Consider the following 19566-nt stretch of genomic DNA (forward strand, 5'->3'; position numbering starts at 1 on the left):
AATTGTAACAACTAACAGTAATTTGCACATGATGTGTTCCTTGAGGATATTACCCTTTCCTGGGTCAAAAACAATTATTTAGAAAGCCACTTAAAGTTGCTAGTTGCTCTGTTCTTATTTTTGTAGGCTATGAAAGGTGCTGGGCTAAGGCAAAATAGGGTCACTCACCATTAAAGTGTCTCCAAAGTGTGATAATTTTGGTGTCGACGCTAGATATGTGTGACAAGTAGAACATTAAATTTACATTTAATTTATGTGTGCATTCAACAGGCATAACTTTGGTACACTAAAGGCATTGATTTATTTCAAAAAAGTTGCATTAACTCTGCTGCATTGTTTTGCATTCACTAGAAAATTGGAGAATGTCTTGATTCTCTTTGTTTTACAATACTCATGGACAAAGATGAGAGTGGTTCTAAAGGAAGAGTTCTAAACTGGGGGAAGGCCAACTCTACCAAAATTCAGCAGGATCTGGGGAATGTAGATTGGGAGAAAGTTTGAAGGTAAATCCACATTTGATAAATGGGAGGCCTTTAAAAGAGAGGTTGATTAGCGTGCAGGAGTGACATGTTCTGTGAGAATAAGGAATAGAAATGGCAAGATTAGGGAACCATGGATGACAGGTGAAATTGTGCGACTAGCTAAGAGGAAAAAGGAAGCATACATAAGGTCTAGGTGACTGAAGACAGACGAAGCTTTCGAAGAATAGCAGGAATGTAGGGAGAATCTGAAATGAGGCATTAAGAGAGCCAAAAGGGGACATGAGATATCTTCAGCAAACATGGTTAAGAAAAATGCCAAAGCCTTTTATTCATACATAAAGAGCAAGAGGGTAACTAGAAAAAGATTGGCCCACTTAAGGACAAAGCAGCAAAGTTATGTATTGAGTCAGAGAAAATGGGTGACATTCTTTACAATTACTTTGCATTGATATTCACCAAGGAGAGGGACATGACGGATGTTGAGGTTAGGGATAGATGTTTAATTACTCCAGGTCAAGTCGGCATAAGGTAGGAGGAACTGTTAGGTATCCTAAAGGCGTTAAGGTGGACAAGTCCCCAGGTCCGGATCGGATCTATCCCAGATTATTGAGGGACACGCGAGAAAAACTAGCCAGGTCCTTAACAGATATCTTTGCAGCATCCTTAAACATAGGCGAGGTCCCGGAGGACTGGAGAATTGCTAACATTGTCCCCTTGTTTAAGAAGGGTAGCAGGGATAATCCAGGTAATTATTGACCAGTGAGCCTGACATCAGTGGTAGGGAAGATGCTGGAGAAGATACTGAGGGGTAGGATCTATTCCCACTTGGAAGAAAATGGGCTTATCAGTGATAGACAACATGGTTTTGTGCAGGGAGGGTCATGTCTTACCAATTTAATATACTTCTTTGAGGACATGACAAAGTTGATTGATGAGGGAAAGGCTGTAGATGTCATATACATGGGCTTTAGTAAGGTGTTTGATGAGGTTCCCCATGGCAGGCTGATGGAGAAAGTGAAGTCGCATGGGTTCAGGGTGTGTTAGCTAGATTGATAAAAAAACTGGATAGGCCACAGGAGAGAGAGTAGTAGTGGAAGGGGCTTTCTCAAATTGGAGACCTGTGACCAATGGTGTTCCACAGGGATCTGTGCTGGGACCCCTGTTGTTTGTGATATATGCAAATGATTTGGAGGAAGGTATAGTTGGTCTGATGAGCAAGTTTGCAGATGACACAAAGATTGGTAGAATAGTAGATAGTGAAAGGGACTGTCGGAGCTCACAGCAGAATTGAAGAGCTCGGCAGATGGAGTTCAATCTGGGCAAATGTGAGGTGATGCATTTTTCAAGATCTAATTCAAGAACAAACTATACAGTAAATGGAAAACTCCTGGAGAAAATTGATGTACAGAGAGATCTGGGTGTTCAGGTCCATTGTTCCCTGAAGGTGGTAGCGCAGGTGGTCAAGGAGGCATATGGCATGCTTTCCTTCATTGGACGGGGTATTGAGTAAAAGAGTTGGCAGGTCATGTTGCAGTTGTATAGGACTTTGGTTCAGCCACATTTGGAGTACTGCGTTCAGTTCTGGTTGCCACATTACCAAAAGGACATGGATGCTTTGGAGAGGGTGCAGAGGAGGTCCACCAGGCTGTCGCCTGGAATGGAGGGTGCTAGCTATGAAGAGAGGTTGAGTAGATTAGGATTATTTAGATTAGAAAGACGGAGATTGAGGGGGGACCTGATTGAGGTCTGCAAAATCATGAGGGGTATAGACAAGGTGGATAGCAAGAAGCTTTTTCCCCCCCCAGAGTGGGGTCATGAGTTCAAAGTGAGAGGAGGAAAGCTTATGGGAGATGTGTGTGGAAAGTTCTTTACATAGAGGGTGGTGAGTACCTGGAACGCGTTGCCAGCAGAGGTGTTAGACGCAGACACGACAGTGTCTTTTAAGATGTATCTGGACAGGTCCATGGATGGGCAAGGAGCAAAGGGATACAGGCCCTTAGAAAACAGATGACAGGTTTAGACAGAGGATCTCGACCGGAGCAGGCTTGGAGGGTCGAAGGGCCTGTTCCTGTGCTGCAATTTTCTTTGCTCTTTTCTTTATTCTTTGTTCACCATTTACAGAAAGCAAGTTACTTGAGACTTCATTATGTTAAGCCAAGTGTTTATTAATTTGTTTACAAAAACACAATTATTCTCCTCTCCGTGATAATGGGAACTGCAGATGCTGGAGAATCCAAGATGATAATAAAGTGTGAAGCTGGATGAACACGGCAGGCCAAGCAGCATCTCAGGAGCACAAAAGCTGACGTTTCAGGCCTAGACCCTTCATCAGAGAGCCTAACCTGAAGAAGTTACCCTCCTCCCTCCGGAAAAAGCTCTCTGATGAAGGGTCTAGGCCCGAAACATCAGCTTTTGTGCTTCCGAGATGCTGCTTGGTCTGCTGTGTTCATCCAGCTTCACACTTTATTATCTATCATTCTCCTCTCCCACTTCTTTCCTGTCTCCCAATTGTAAGCTTCTAGTTGAAAATGCCAGCTGACTTGGAATAATCTTGTTTCACTTACCATACAAAACTATGATCCTAATCTAATAATCAGTCAAAAAGATGTTCTGTGCCATAATATCTGTTACAAGTGAGCTTATGAAGCAATGCTACATCACACTAATACGTTATCTCTTCAGCTTGAATGTATGGATTGTGTACAGAAGGGACAGCATAGATTATCATTTGCTTTTCACTGCAGCAGTGAGCTTTTCCAGCTCCTGCTCACACTACTTTCACGAGGAACAGAGGAACAATTTATTTCAGAACCTGAAAAATTCCAATATGCAGTTCACCTCCACTGCTCGAGTAGCTGACTAAGTGATACTCAAGCACATGCACTGATTTTGTGAGCATTCTGCTCATCTAACACTCAAGTTGGGCAAAATAAATCAAACAGCACAATTTCAAAGAATTGCAAAATCGAACTGTTCTAGGCTTATGCATCCAAAGGTTCCAAAATGAATCAAGGTATGACTTGCACAAGTTCTATTACTTGTAATACAAGTTAAACAAGCAGCATATTCAATGCTGTTGCTGCAGCAGTGGGTTTTTAAAACACATCTGGCGTGACCTGCTTCTGCTGAAGATGGGAACATAGGAAAGGGAAGCAGAAGGTGGTCATCTGGCCGCTCGAGTCTGGCAAACCACTATATTATGTGATGACTGATTTTCTATCTCAATGCTAATTTCCTGTAATATCCTCAGATCACTTCATATCTTTCATATCTATAAACTTAAAGTGGCTCTATTACTTTTGATTAACTATTTTTTTCTGTGGAAAACACTACGTTGCTTGACCACTGTGATTTCTGTATCATAATTATCAACACATCGTTTCACACAGGATTGACAGCATTGAAACAGGTCATCAGCCAAAGAGTTCCATTTCAGTGTATGTTTGGTGCGAGACGTCCCTCCCCCTTCTTCATTTAAAGCCATTATCATACTTTTAAATTCCTTTCACGCTCATGTGCTAATCTAATTTCCCTAAAATGTATCCATAACTAGTCACCTCCTTGTGATTAATCATTTCACATTGTAGCCACTCTCTGGATGGAGAGATTGCTGAATTTTCTGTTGGCCATTTGTAACAATTCCAATCAGGTTCAAGCCTAATGGAGAAGTATTTTCTCTACTGATGTTCTATAAAACCTCTTCTGTAATCTTAAACATCTTTATCTAGTTATCCAACAACTTACAAGTAAACTATTAACGCAGTAAAATATTCTGATTCCCTTTTGCTCTGAACAGAATAACTTCAGCTTGTTCAATCCTTCCTGCTGGGTCTAGCGCCTCTGTTCCTATATCACACTTGTACTTTATCCTTCATATCTCCGCTTGGACCTTTAATTCTCCTTCATGATATGGATTCCTAATCTATGCAGAGCACTCCAAGCATGGTTTCCTGGGATTTGTACAATTTTAACATAAAACCACGGTTTGGTTTCTTTTATTGAAATAGCCATATTAATCTGTACTTCTACTTTTTGTGATCAGTTTATTGTCACTACCAGATTCCCCTGCTCATAGAATATATGAGCATTGCCACAGAGTGCAGTGGAGGCCGGAACGTTGAATGCCTTCAAGGCAGAGATCGATAAATTCTTGATCTCACAAGGAATCAAGGGCTACCGGGAGAGTGCAGGGAAGTGGAGTTGAAATGCCCAGCCATGATTTAAATGGCAGAGTGGACTCAATGGGCTGAATGGCTTCCACTTCTATGTCTTATAGTCATATGATCTTATAAGTATCTAAATGGGGTCAAAGTATTGTGTAGTCTCCTTAAGCTTCCTACTGAAATGTGTTACCTCTCACTCATCCATATTGACATTTATTTGCTAATTTCTCGCCCATTCTGCAAATGCTGTGATGTTTTCTGTTATTTAATCACAAACTGTCAACATTTAACCAGATCTCCTAATTTAGTGCAAAACTTGCAACTGTTCTTCGGAATTCAGAATTCAAGTTATTTTTGTAAACGATGAACATCAGAGGGCTTAGTATGGGGACGCTTGTCAAAGTCCACTGATATTTTAATACTATGACAGATGGTCAAAGTTTAGATTTAATGTTGGTCTTAAAGAACAGGCAGTCAAGTTTAGATGTTGAACAAATGCAGTATGACAATTTAAAACGAGGGCAGCAATTGATGGAGGTGATGAACAGAGCTCTTTGCGAAGGAACTGATGATGTTTTCTGTATGTCGTGGAACAAAGACTGACTGATGTGAACGACTGTCTTGTGGGGAGTTTGCCCATCCTTCCAGTGTCTGTGGGTTTCCTGCGGGGGCCCTGGTTTCTTCACATAGTCCAAAAATATGTAGGTTATATGGACTGGCCAAACTAAATTTCCCAAAGTGTCCAGGAATTTGTAGGTTAATAGCATTAGCCATGGGAAATGCAGTTGCAAGGATAGGGTAGGCGAGTGGGTCTAGGTGAAATGCTCTTTGGAGGATAAGAACAGACTTGATGGGCCGAATGGCCTGTTTCCACTTGGTAGGGATTCTCTGTTTCTACCCTATGAGATCACTAAGGCTATGGGCCCCTACAACATTCTAGCAAGAGCACTGAAAATTTGTGCTTCAGAACTTGCTTCATCCCTAACCATTCTGTTCTACTATAACTACAATACTGACATCTACCTGTAAATGTGAAAAATTGTCCAGGCATGTCCGGCACACAAAAAGCAGGACAAATCCAACCCAATCAATTACTGCTCCATCAGCCGATTGCTGATCACCAGCGAAGTGAGTAACAGAAGGTGTCATCCATAGCGCTCTCAAGCAGCACTTGCTTAACAGCACTCACTTATTTATGCTCAGTTTGGGTCCTGCCAGGGCCACTCAGTTCCAGATCTCATTGCAGCACTGGTTCAAACATGGCCAAGAGCTGAGTTCTAGAACTGAGCTAAGAATGACTTCCCATTGATATTAAGGTCACATATGACCTTAGTGTAGCATTAGGGAGCCTTCGCAAAGCTGGAATCAATGGCAATCAGGAGCAGACCATCTGCTGGTTGGAGTCATACCTAGCAGATAGGAAGATGGTTGTGGTTGTTGGAGGTCAGTCATCTCAGCTTCAGGGCATCTCTGCAGCAGTTGTTCAGAGTGTGTCCCACGCCCAACCATCTTCAGCTGCTTCAATGACCTTCCCTCCATTATCAGGTCAGAAGTGGGGATGCTCACCACTTGAATAAATATTGAATAATGCTCAACACCATTCAAAACTGCTCAGATACTGAAGCAGTCCATGTTTAAATACAACAAGACGGAAACAATATCTAGGTTTGGGCTGACAAGTGGAAAGGAACATTCATTCCACACAAATACCACACTTTGACCAAACAGAAAGAGAATATCTCACCATTGCCCCTTTACATTCAATTGCATTACCATCACCGAACACCCCACAATCAAACCCCCTGGACTACCATTGATCTGAAACTCAACTGGACTAGCCACATAAATGCTACAATCACAACAGCAGTTCAGAGACTAGGAATCCTGTAGCAAAACTCACCTCCTGATTTACTGAAGCCTGTCCTCTATCTACAGGGCACAAGTTAAAAGCGTGATAGAATGCTCCTCACTTGCCTGGATGGGTGTAGATCCAACAGCAGTCAAGAAGCTTGACACCAAACTTTCCACCACTGGACAAAGTAGCCCACTTGATTCACACTTCATCCACAAACATTTACTCCCCGTGCCACTGACCTTCAGTAGCAGTAGTGTGTTCCACTTACATAATGTGCTGCATAAATGCATCAAAGTTATGTTTGGAAAGGTAGGACATCAGTTCTCTGCCAGCAGAAAGAAGTTGACTGCTCTGGGAAGCAGGCAATTTGCACGACAGGCTAGAAATGCAACTAGAGCAATGGTGACATCTTTCTCAACCCCATATAAGATAATATTGATCAGAGGTACAATTAAAATGGTGCCTAATGATTTGAGGAAGTATCAAGATTGCTTCCTGTTGGAAATGGTCATTCGGTAGCACTTGTAGGGCACATGTATTATTTGCTACAATTATATGTTGCCCAGATCTTACTGCAACTAGGCCACAAATTTCAGTTTTCGTTATCTGAGAATGTTTAAATATTGTTGAACACCGTGCAATAATTAATGACTCAACAACAGAAATTATTGGAAAATCTCAGCAGGTCTAGCAGTATGAACTGTTCTGAAGAAGGGTCACTGGACCCAAAATGTTAACTGACTTCTCTTCACAGACATTGCCAGACCTGTTGAGACCATGTAGTAATTTATGTTTTTGTTTCTGATTTCCTGCATCCGCAGTTCTTTTGGTTTTTTATTTTGCAATAATTAAAGCCCTGAGTATTGGCAAGCAATTTCAAAAGACTGTTGGCAATCCCTTCAATCATGGTGCTGTTGATAGAGTATATCAATAGGACTGGCCTGAGTTTAATTTTACTGGACAGGTTAAAAACAATTTATAAGATCATCTGATAGACGCCAGTGTGGAGGCTATACTGGATCAGCATGGGGGAGGATCCAAAAAACACCACAGTCAGGATATTTTTGGGCGACATAGTTATTTTGTCTCTCTTTGGTACATTCAGCTATCACTTCATTTAACAGAGTGCAAATTATGTATTATTGTCTTTAATTGTATGTAGATGGTTGGTATTCATTGATGATTCACTTGAACTATGAACTGATACAGGCAAACTGGTAGCTGAAGAAGGAAACATACGCTTGTCATCGCCACTCCCTCTGCAACCCCATCCCTAACCTTAAGGGCTCAATCCTATTCTCTCAGTTTTACGATTTTTGTTGCTTCTGTTCCAATAATGTCGCCTTCCACAGGGATGCCTCAGAAACATCAACCTTTTTCTTCAACAAAAACAAAGTTGCTGGAAAAGATCAGCAGGTCTGGCAGCATCTGAGAAGGAGAAAACAGTTAACATTTCGGGTCTGGCTCTGCAGAACAAGTTCTGAGGAAGGGTCTTGTCTTTCTTAAATATGAGATCGGGTTTCCATAGGGAGCCGTGTCTGTCGAATAGTCTGGGCTCCACGTACGATGTCCAGCCGTACTTACTGACGTGTTTCTGCAACTGGTCAGCGATCTTGTTATGGCGTTTGATTCGAGCGTTCTTAACGAATGGGCAGTATCCTGAGATGTGTGGTAGGGTCTCATTTGCCATCTCACATCTACGGCATAGTTTGTTTCTGTACGGCCTACCTCTAGATATTGTGGTTCTCGTCGGGTACAGATTACACCGCAAGAGCACGCTGTTAATGAATCTAGAGGATTTTTGTTGTACTCCAGCCTTAATCCAAGAGTTAGAGATCTTGTTATCTCTAAAGTACTGGATGCCCGTTCCCTGACATTCCAGCTTTTGCCACTTCTCGAATTCCCACTCCCTCCAGCCTGCATACCTATTGGGTGGTTTCGGTCGCCCCGCGTTTGCCTTTTGTGCTACCGGCATCATGTCCTGGATGTCAGTCATCAGGTCTATCTCCCCCTCACCGTTGCCGCGGCTGTTGGGTTGGAAATTTTCAATTTCCTTTAGGACTTTGAGTTCACGCAGTCCCGCAACTGTCTCTGTGTTGCTTTCTCCTTTATATTGAAAGGAGGCCCGAATGACTACATCGCTTGACATGTCTAGTGCTTCGCGTTTGCGGATAATCGCGGATGGTATTTGCACTTCGAGTTTTGGGACGCCTAGACCACCGTTCCTGTTGCTCGAATATAGCATTCCGTCTGCAGTATGAGGTGGTAGGTGTAACTCGTCTCTGATGAAGGGTCTAGGCCCGAAACGTCAGCTTTTGTGCTCCTGAGATGCTGCTTGGCCTGCTGTGTTCATCCAGCCTCACATTTTATTATCTTGGAATCTCCAGCATCTGCAGTTCCCATTATCTCTGATACTATTTTAACCTCACTGCGAAGCCTCTTCCAGGGATGCCTAACCTGAAGAAGTTACCCTCCTCCCTCCGGACCAACCTCAGGGAATCTCTCTCCCATTGCAACTCTCTTGTCCGCCTCCCCCTCTCTCCCTATTTATTCCAGTTCCCTCCCCCCATCCCCCTCTCTGATGAAGGGTCTAGGCCCGAAACGTCAGCTTTTGTGCTCCTGAGATGCTGCTTGGCCTGCTGTGTTCATCCAGCCTCACATTGTATTATCATAGTCAATGACTTTGTTCTTCAGAACCCTGCCAGTAGTGATACTAACAAACTTCTCTTTGTGGTGTACATAGAAGACTGCCACCTGGAGTATATTCCATCTCTTGTTACCCTTGGTGCTTCTTCCAAGTGGCATTGAACATGCAGGGGCGGGGGGGGGGGGGGGGGGGGCGGGGAGAAAAGCATTGATTGATTTGTTGAGGGAAGGTGGTAGGGGGTAAATTAGCAGAAACGTTTCTCACTAAATATTTGAGCTTCAGCTCAAATGTGACTTTCTACCCAGGACCGATGTTGACGACTTCCGCATAATAAAAAAAAATTAAAGGCAGCAACTAACCCCGGGGATCACATAGCTCAAATTTTTGATAGGGGTGGTGAGGGAGACACGCGCAACAGAGAGAGCCACAAGAGAGAGTGCAAGAGAGCGAGACAGAGGTGATATTAAAATACCAAGTAAAATTTGAACTTGTGGCAATTGTTAGAAGAACAACTTAAAAACTTCTGACCGAAAGAAGAGCAAAAAAAAATCATTTTGAACAATGTAACTGCTCCAAAATAATAGCAGGGTGTTGGCTGGAGATATAAACAGAACAAATCCCTTACTTTATATTCAAGCCACAAGCAACACAGTTGGAAAAGAAAAAAGGATCAAAGCAAAAAACAAAATATCGATTAAGAAGTAAAAATGTGTATACGTGGACAGGATGAGATGCTATTTGATTAAGCCAGATTTCAAAGTTGGGACAGATTTGCAAGTCAAAAGCAGAAGCAGGACGGTTGGAAAGAATCAGCAGGAGGCACCCAGGAAAAGAGAAAGAAAATATAAAGTAGTTTTAAAAGCAACTGCATAATCTGACAATTGCCTCCAGTCACCTAGGAGTCAGCTACATTTGATCTGATCAAATTCAATTTAAAACTGGAACAAATTTTGCAAACTGACACAGAAAAAAAAACTGTTAGAAAACACTGAGCAAGACAATAACCCCCAAAAAATAAATCAAATGTAAACTTCTTTCATGAACACAGCTGTACAGATGGTGAGCTCAGAAATGTTGCTGTGCCCACAATGAGCTATTTGCATTGAGAACAATCATCTTATTTTCCCAGACTCCCAGCTCCAAATTACGTCAGTGTTAAAGAGATGTACAGCACAGAAGCAGACCCTTTGGTCCAACTCGTCCATGCCAGCCAGATTTCCTATTAAATCTAGTCCCATTTGCTAGTATTCGGCCCACATCCTTTTATACCCTCCTATTCACGTACCCAACCATTTGCCTTTTAACTGTTGTAATTGTACCACCTTCCACCATTTCCTCTGGAAGCTCATTCCATACACACACCACCCTGTGTGAAAATGTTGCTCCTTAGATCCCTTTTAAATCTTTCCCCTCTCAGCTTAAAACTACACCCTCTACTTTTGGACTCCCCCCAACACAGGGAAACGACCTGGTTTATTTACTCTGTCCTTGCCCCTCATGATTTTATAAACTTTGTAAGGACACTCCTCAGCCTCCAACGCTCCAGGGAAAATAGCCCCACCCAATTCAGCCTTTCCCTATAGCTTAAACCCCCAACCCTGGCAATATTCTTGTAGATCATTTCTGAACCCTTTCAAGTTCCACAACATTCTTCCCGCAGCAGGGAGATCAGAATACTTTTGCACGCAGTATTCCAAAAGTTGCCTAACCAATGTCCTGTACGGCTGCAACACGACCTCCCAATTCCTAAACTCAATGACTGACCAATGAAGACAAGCATGCCAAACATCTTCGTCACTATCGTATCTACCTGCAATTCTACTTTCAAAGAACTATGAACCTGTACTCCAAGGTCTCTTTGGTCAGCACTGTTCCCCAGGACCTTACCATTAAGTGCATAAGTCCTGCACTGATTTGCCTTTCCAAAATGCTGCCCCTCACATTTATCTAAATTAAACTGCATCTGCCACTCCTTAGCCCAAGATCCCATTGTAGTGAAGTAGACCCTTTCTCTTTTCTTCTTTGTAGTTTATTCTCTCATCATCTATTCCTACTACTTTTACATTCACAAAATCCAGATTTAGTATTTCTAAACATTGCCCACCTCAATCTGAACTACCACCGTCATTTCTCACTTCCATTATGAGGATTGTTAGTAACGTACCTTGCAAAGCACTGTATGCCTCTCGTAAAACCATTACCTCTCCCTTCAAGAAATCAAGTTTAAACCTGCTGCATTCTCATGAACTATCCGGCCCATCTGTGAACATTCTGTTTTTATTCAAATACCTAGGACTGGATTTTATGGATCCTTTTGGCCCCTGCACGGCTACCTTTCAGTGGGAAGTCCACTCAGAGGAACAACTAGTTCACTGTCATTTAAAAGTTGTTAACAGGCCATAAATAGGCTGAAGACTGGATTTCTCCCTGTCAGACAGGAAGTCTCAGCCTAGCAGTGTCAGATGGGAGCAATTGCCACCATCAACAATCCAGGCAGGCCCCAGTGGAGATTGTTCGTAAAGCAAGATACAGAAAGATAATGTTGGGAGTTGGGGCCACAGCCTAGATTTCTCCAGCTGCCCACAGACTGGCTGCCCACAGCAATAGGCTTATGGGGGGTTATGGGGTCATTAAAGAAAAACCAAAAGAACTGTGGATGCTGTAAATCAGGAACAAAAACAAAGTTGCTGGAAACGCTCAGCAGGTCTGGCAGCATCTGCGAAGGAAAAAAAAAGTTAACGTTTCGGGTCTGGTGAGAAGGGTCACTGTTAGCGTTAACTGTTTTTTCCAAAGCAGATGTTGCCAGACCTGCTGAGCTTCTCCAGCAACTTTGTTTTTGTTATGGGGTCATTAGATTGGCTGGGAGAGGGAGCTAGGTGGATAGGTAGAGGGGGAAAGAGGTGATCATGGGGAGATGGTGTCGCTGAGGGTGCTGACAGTTATAAAGGAGACTCCATTCCTGCTGGCTTGACACCAGCCCGAGAAGCTACCTGCACGGTGTCGGCCATTCTGCCATGTGTCAGCAATAGTGGCAGGGGCAGGATGGGTCCCTTAAATGGGCAGAAGTGGGCAGCCAGAGGGCCGTGTGCTGGACTTTACAAATATTTCATCCTTCAAACCTGTTGTTAGGGGGTGGGAGGGAATCCAGACTGTGATACTGCCAAAATATTCCCCCAGCATTTCCCCCCCCCGCCAATCTTGTTACAGCTTTCCACTCTGTGCAACTTGGACAGTGGTTCCACATTTTCTCTACACTGCTCTGGCATTATTAAACAAATAGGCAATGAAGGGGTGCATTCTTGTGTAGGATGACTGCCATTTTGAAAGGCAGCAGGCCACACCAGATTGTCCAGTGGGAAGGTCAAGGAAGCAGATTGTAGGGATGAACATAGGTGGTGACAGGACAGAAACTGGGAAAAAAAAAATTGATGGTTAGGAATAAAGCCTGCAAGTGATTTAGTTTGGAAGGCATACGGAAGAAATGGAAGCACTAGAAGTACGTGAATAGGTGGTTCCCCACTTGGTGAACAAGAAATCTGTGAGGTCCTCGTCTTTATAATCAGATGCTAGAATATAACAATAACCACACAGGTGGCCAGGAATTTTTTGAACGGTTGAACAAAATCATTACCTCTGCATTTTGTTTGCATGTTGTGGACTTTAAAAGTCCACAATCGGTGAAAATGTCTAGGATTTAATTTTTATTTCCCCAAAATGAGTAAAGATTGATTCCTAAACATAAAACACACAGTAAAACAAACGTTATGGCGGCTGATGGAAGACTATATGGGAAATCATCACAAAATTTCACTTTATAGAAAGAGATTTATCATTATGGAATGAGATCTATCTGGTCTCAATCATTTCAGAGGCATTATGCTTAAGCTTATACAGAATAGATAGGCATAAGATACAGAGTTGCTGAATTATTTTCACTAAATTGCTTATGGTTGGGAAGCACTGAAACTCCAGATACATAAAATGTAACCTTTTTCTTCCAGGCACAGAAATTCAAGTGGTTTAAAATTTGGTTATATTTTAATCAATTTATTTGCAATATTTGAATTTCTGAAATCTCTCATACCTGAAATTTGGTGCAGAAGCCCACTCCAATGCCAGGCATGCTAGATCCACAGCAGCATAGACCAAGAGAAAAAAGATGGTCACTATTCCAGCAATAGTATTCAACTTTCCAGTAAACAACACAAGCTGCGAAAGCAAAAAAATACACAACTTTAATGCCACGAAGTTAACAAGCGTGCATGCAATTTTCTATTGAAATTGCAGACCTCAGAATCCCTACAACACCAGACAACATAATTCAAATTCAGTGGAAAGTAGCTGCTAATTTTTTTTGCCTTCCGACAACGCAAAACCCATTTCTTGTCAAAGCTACCTTAAAAAGGTCAAGATTTCCCTTTGGAGTTGAATGTAGATCAAGAGTATAATAAACAGTTCCTGTAATCTTAATAACACACCATCTGCCAAAGGGTATCAGGTGCTAACATGAGTGAAGGAGTTCTGTCATAAGTCATTATATAAAATACAAATATATCATTTTACACAAATGGGGTGTCAAGTTGTACTAGTATTCAGACTACCTTCATAAGCAATGTAAAACAGATGATTTTAAAATATAATGCTGAAACTGTTGACACGAAGCACAGAATAACATATTGCATGATCTCCAGTAATAAATAGCAATACTTCCATCACTGATGAGCAAAATGGTTAGTTCCATGTTGTAAAACAATCTGCAGTTTTCTCATGAAAGATCGATTTAATACCACACTCTTCTTTCTTCTTTAATGTTATTCTTTTCCGAACACCTATTGATCATCTTAAACCACCTAATGGAGTATGCAGCAACAACTGATTGCAGCATAAAATTCCACTTTGTGGCAATCCTCAACATAAAAATATCCTTCAAATCTTCTCTACAATTCTATTTTTGATCATCTTAAACACATGCTGCTTTTTAACATCCCATGGATTAGTGCAGACAATCATAAGCAACAGCTTGGGATAATTAGTTATATTGAAAATTTCTGTCAGATTACTTCCTAATCTCATCATCTCAAGTGAAAATTGCCTCAACCTTTAAATGACCTCTTGTAACCATAATCCTCCAAACCATGAGTAGCTATACTGAAGACAAGCTAATGTTTCAAATCTAGATTACTCTTCAGAGCTGAAGAGTCATCTAGACTCAAAACCTTAGCTTGCTGTCTCTCCATGGATGCTGTCTGACTCGCTATGATCTCCAGCATTGGCGGTTTTAGGCTGTTTTCAGTACAGATTCCAGCATCTGCTATTTTCTCCTACATGTGTAGCTATATTGTTCTTTTCCCTTTGACTTTCATTACTCCCATAATAGAGTGGCTAAAACCACAAATAATTCTCCAATTGTGGCTAGATAAAATATGTGCTCAAATATAACATTGGCAGAATTAGAAAGGTATCAACTCCACTTTCATCAGCAGTAGGGGTTAGATTGTACAAGCCTGATAAGAGGAGTACAAATGAGAAGTCAGACTATACACTGCTTGCTTTCAATGTTCTAAAAAAAAATGGACTCTACATACTTAACCAACTCCATGAAAGAACCAAAAGAAACCTCCCTGTATGTATAGTTCGCTTCAATTATCTACTTTATAAAGCCAACCCAAAACTATGCCACACGCACGCAATCTATGATCTCTGCCAGTTAGCTACTTTCAGTAGGGCAGTGTGTTAAAGATATTACAATTACCCCCAGCAACTCAGGACTATGCAAAGGTTGGAATGCCATAAGAACGAATTGCTCATGCTGTCCTTTTTTTTTTTAAGAAAAGTCATTACAGGAGATACACTTAACTTGGTGACAAATTTTCTCTCCAAAGCACATCTATCATTTAGTACCTTCATTCATAGTCACACTACTTGAATAGGATAGATTCAGAAGATTGCCCTTTCTGTCCCAGGCAGCCTTCATTCACAGATAATATGCATGTTGATCCGGGAATATCAATAGGTTGGTTAAAAGGAGTATGTTTCATATAATTCTAACTGTATCCAATTTTCCCCAAACTACCTTGTGTAATAGGATCAAAGCAACTTGAGTTTAGCTAGTTTGAATATAAATTTTATTCAAAAATAAGGGAATTGGTTTGAAGATCTCAGTAGAATTATTGTGCCAATTACTACTCAAAGCAGGTTTGAAATCATGCTGCCAATTTGCACTAGTTTTGCATCAGACTAGAAGCTTGTACAGTTTGCTGACTTATTTTCGAGTAGGGAAAACCTAATTGAGTGGGGTCTAACCCACAGCACTGAGGAATGAAAAGAATATAAATTAGTAAATAATCTGTTGCAAATACAACTGGATTCCCTTTTAAAATATAATACAGAGACCACCTTTCATTTGGAGTTTGCTTAGAAAGAGCCAATAAGAAGTTTAACATTGGGAATTTCTCAATAGGACCATGACTCTTCTCAGCACCTGAATACATAAATTTACCCACAAAACCATTAAATGCTCAGCACCTGGTGCATTGTATTAGGTATCCCCGAGGGACAAGCGTCCATTATATCTAAAAGGATTTATACTTGTCTTCAATATGATTTTAGGTTATACCCATGATTGAATAGAATATGATTTCACTTCCATAAATTCAATTTCAAACTGAGTTCCTTGTCTGGATAATACTGAGTTAGACATCTGTCTGACAAGTGGAGGACTTATTCCTTCTCATTTTTTCTTAACTTGTTTCAGTATTTTTATAATTGCATTGACAATGTCCTTCCAGATCTTTGACGACGATCCTCTGAGAACAGGGGCTAAAGTGAAATTAATGCTGTGTAGAACATAGAACATAGAACATAACAGCACAGTACAGGCCCTTTGGCCCTCGTTGTGCCAGCCTGTCATACCGATCTCAAGCCCATCTAACCTACACTATTCCATGTACGTCCATATGCTTATCCAATGACGCCTTAAATGTACCCAAAGTTGGCGAATCTACTACCGTTGCAGGCAAAGTGTTCCATTCCCTTACTACTCTGAGTAAAGAAACTACCTCTCACATCTGTCCTATATCTTTCACCCCTCAATTTAAAGATATGCCCCCTCGTGCTAGCCATCACCATCCTAGGAAAAAGGCTCTCCCTATCTAACCCTCTGATTATTTTATATGTCTCAATTAAGTCACTTTTCAACCTTCTTCTCTCTAACAAAAACAGCCTCAAGTCCCTCAGCCTTTCCTCGTAAGATCTTCCCTCCATACCAGGCAACATCCTAGTAAATCTCCTCTGCACCCTTTCCAAAGCTTTCACATCCTTCCTATAATGCGGTGACCAGAACTGTACACAATACTCCGAGTGCGGCCACACCAGAGTTTTGTACAGCTTCACCATAACCTCTTGGTTCCGGAGCTCGATCCCTCTATTAATAAAAGCTAAAACACTGTATGCCTTCTTAACAGCCCTGTCAACCTGGGTGGCAACTTTCAAGGATCTGTGTACATGGACACCGAGATCTCTCTGCTCATCTACACTACCAAGAATCTTACCATTAGCCCTGTGCTTTGCCTTCCGGCTACTCCTACCAAAGTGCATCACCTCACACTTGTCTGCATTAAACTCCATTTGCCACCTCTCAGCCCAGCTCTGCAGCTTATCTATGTCTCTCTGCAACCTATAGCATCCTTTGTCGCTATCCACAACTCCACTGACCTTGGTGTCATCTGCAAATTTACTAATCAATCCTTCTACGCCCTCATCCAGGTCATTTACAAAAATGATAAACAGCAGTGGACCCAACACCAATCCTTGCGGTACACCACGAGTAACTGCTCTCCAGGATGAACATTTCCCATCAACTACCACCCTCTGTCTTCTTTCAGCAAGCCAATTTCTGATCCAAACTGCTACATCTCCCACGATTCCATTCCTCCGCATTTTGTACAATAGCCTATTGTGGGGAACCTTATCGAACGCCTTGCTGAAATCCATATACACCACATCAACCGGTTTACTCTCATAATCTTAAAGCCTACATCCCCATCTCCTCCAAAATGTTCAAATTGAAGAAACTCAAGTGATTTTATCATTTCTAATCTTACAATTCCAACAGGCTGTTTAAGGAAGAGTCAAAAGCATCTGAAGTACACAAGTGAAGTTTACTGTTGCATGGCCTTCAATAATTTTGGCAATTTAGATTAGAGGTTTCTCTTCTGCAAACAATATCTCAAATACCATTTTGTTTTGTTCTTTCACGAGATGTTGTATCACTGGCTAAGTCAGCATTTAATGCCCATCCTTCGTTGCCCTTAAGATGGTGGTGAGCTACTTTTTTGACTCACTGCAGTCCAATTGATGTGGGTACACACACAACACTGTGAAGGAGGGAGTTCCAGAATTTTAACCAAGGGACTGTGGGGGAACTGTAACATATTTCCAAGTTAGAGTGGGCTTGGCTTGCAGAAGAATTTGTACACGGTAGTGTTCCTATAGATCTGCAGCCGCTGTCCTACTGGATGATAGTGGTTACGCTGAAGGATCCTGCATCAGTTGTTGCAGTCCAATCTGTAGATGGTATCTGCTGCTACCATTGGTCATGGAGGAAATAGACGCAAAGGTGTTAGGTGAGATATCAATGAGAACGGGTCCTTCGTTCCGTTTAGTACTGAGCCACTTGAGTGCTACTGAAACTGCACAAACAAGTGGGGAATATTATATCACATTCCTGAATTGTGACCTCATAGACAGTGGGCCAACTTTAGGGAATCAGGAGGCAAGTTAATCACTGAATTCCTAACCTCTGACCTGCTCTTGTAGCTGCAGTTTTAGAAGGCAAACCCAGTTCAGTTTCCGGTCAATGATATCCCACAATTTTACTTTAAAATAGTGGTATACTCTGGGATGGCAAAGCTATTGAATTTCAAAGGGTAGATGGTTAAAGGTCTCTCCTATTGTAGACGGTCATTACCTGACATGTGTATGGCATGAACGTTGTCACTTATCAGCTCAAATCTCAATGCCAACCAGGTCTAACTACATTTGAATGCAGATCACTCTGGCTTTGGCATGAAAGTACAGTCGTTAGTGAACAACCTGAATTCTGACTTTATACAAAAAAAGACAGAAGATCGTTGAAGCAATTGAAGATGGCTGTGCCTAGGATATAACCACGAGGTCCTGCAATGAGGTCTTATGATTGAGATGAAAGATATCCAAAACAATCATGCTCTTCTACCTGTGCCAGCATGACTCTAACCAGAAGAATGTGTACTCCTAATTCCCACTGACTCTAGGTTTGCTCAGAATCCTTGACGCCACACATGAAATGCCATTGCTGTCCTGATGCTCAAGGACAGTCAACCCTCACCTCCCATCTGGAGTTCAGGCTCACTTGTCCATGCTTGGACCAAAGCTCTAATGAGATCAAGAGCAGATTGGCACAGGCAGAACACAGTGTTGGTGAGCATGTTATTGTTGAGTAAGTGCTGCTTGATACTGCTGTCAATAACACTTCCCACCACTTCAGTGATGGTCAAGTGCACACCAATGGACTAATTATTGCCTGGGTTGAACATGTGCACATTGAAGTCTTCCATCCAGAGTGAGAAAGCGCTAGTCCAGATGGAGGAGGACTGCGTAATCAGCTGAGGTCAGAGTGATAGCTGGTAATCAGGGGGTTTCCTTGCCTGTGTTTGACCTGGTGTCATGAGCCTTCTTTGAATCCAAATTTAATGTTGGCAGCTTTCAGAGAAAATCCCACTTGACTTTCTACCACCGTGCACCACTGTGGTGTGGCTGGATGCATCCTGGGATGGTGATCATGTTGTTGGGGTCATTGCTTGTGCACAAATCCTTCAGTATAACTGTGTCAGAACTGTTGCTTGACTAGTTTGTGGAACAACTCTGAATTTTAGCAGAAGACTAATGGTGGGATATGAACCTGCTTCCCCAGACAACTTGGGTTCTAGTGAATAGAGAGCAGCTGTTCCCCTGGGTTGAGGGGTCAATTATGAGTTAGCACAGTTTTAGGGCAAGGGGCAGGAGATTCAGAGAGGGGGATCTGGGAAAAATCTTTTCCACTCAGTATGTGGTGGGAATCTGGAATGTACTGCACGGGAAGATAGTGGAAGCCAGAAACCTTACAACTTTGAAAAAAAAATATTTGGATGAGCCCTTCAAATATCATAACTTTCAAGGATATTGGACTTGAACAGGAAATTGGGATTTGTGCACCTTTAGTGGCAGTTATGTTGATGCAGACTTGATGGACTTTCTTTGTGCATTATGAATCAATTCTAATGGTCAGTCAACTCTGGACTGAAACAAGACAGAGTGACTGTTTGGAAAATTTGACTCAGATGTAACTGTACCATGTCTCTCAAGATTAATTTTAGATTAGGCATCAGACTTTGGATTAGA

At 41.8% G+C, this 19566-nt stretch overlaps 1 protein-coding gene across 1 annotated transcript in view; it reads right to left on the reverse strand.

Annotated features, from left to right (window-relative positions):
- zgc:153039 (uncharacterized protein LOC767698 homolog) overlaps window positions 1-19566 on the reverse strand; it is a 112040-nt gene that overhangs the window by 24375 nt on the left and 68099 nt on the right. Inside the window, exon 9 of the mRNA XM_048542879.2 lies at window positions 13232-13356. Within this exon, the coding sequence (XP_048398836.1) occupies window positions 13232-13356 (125 nt within the window). The remainder of the gene's footprint in view (window positions 1-13231; window positions 13357-19566) is intronic.

The sequence above is a fragment of the Stegostoma tigrinum genome, chromosome 14 (assembly GCF_030684315.1).
Source record: "Stegostoma tigrinum isolate sSteTig4 chromosome 14, sSteTig4.hap1, whole genome shotgun sequence".
NCBI lineage: Eukaryota > Metazoa > Chordata > Chondrichthyes > Orectolobiformes > Stegostomatidae > Stegostoma > Stegostoma tigrinum.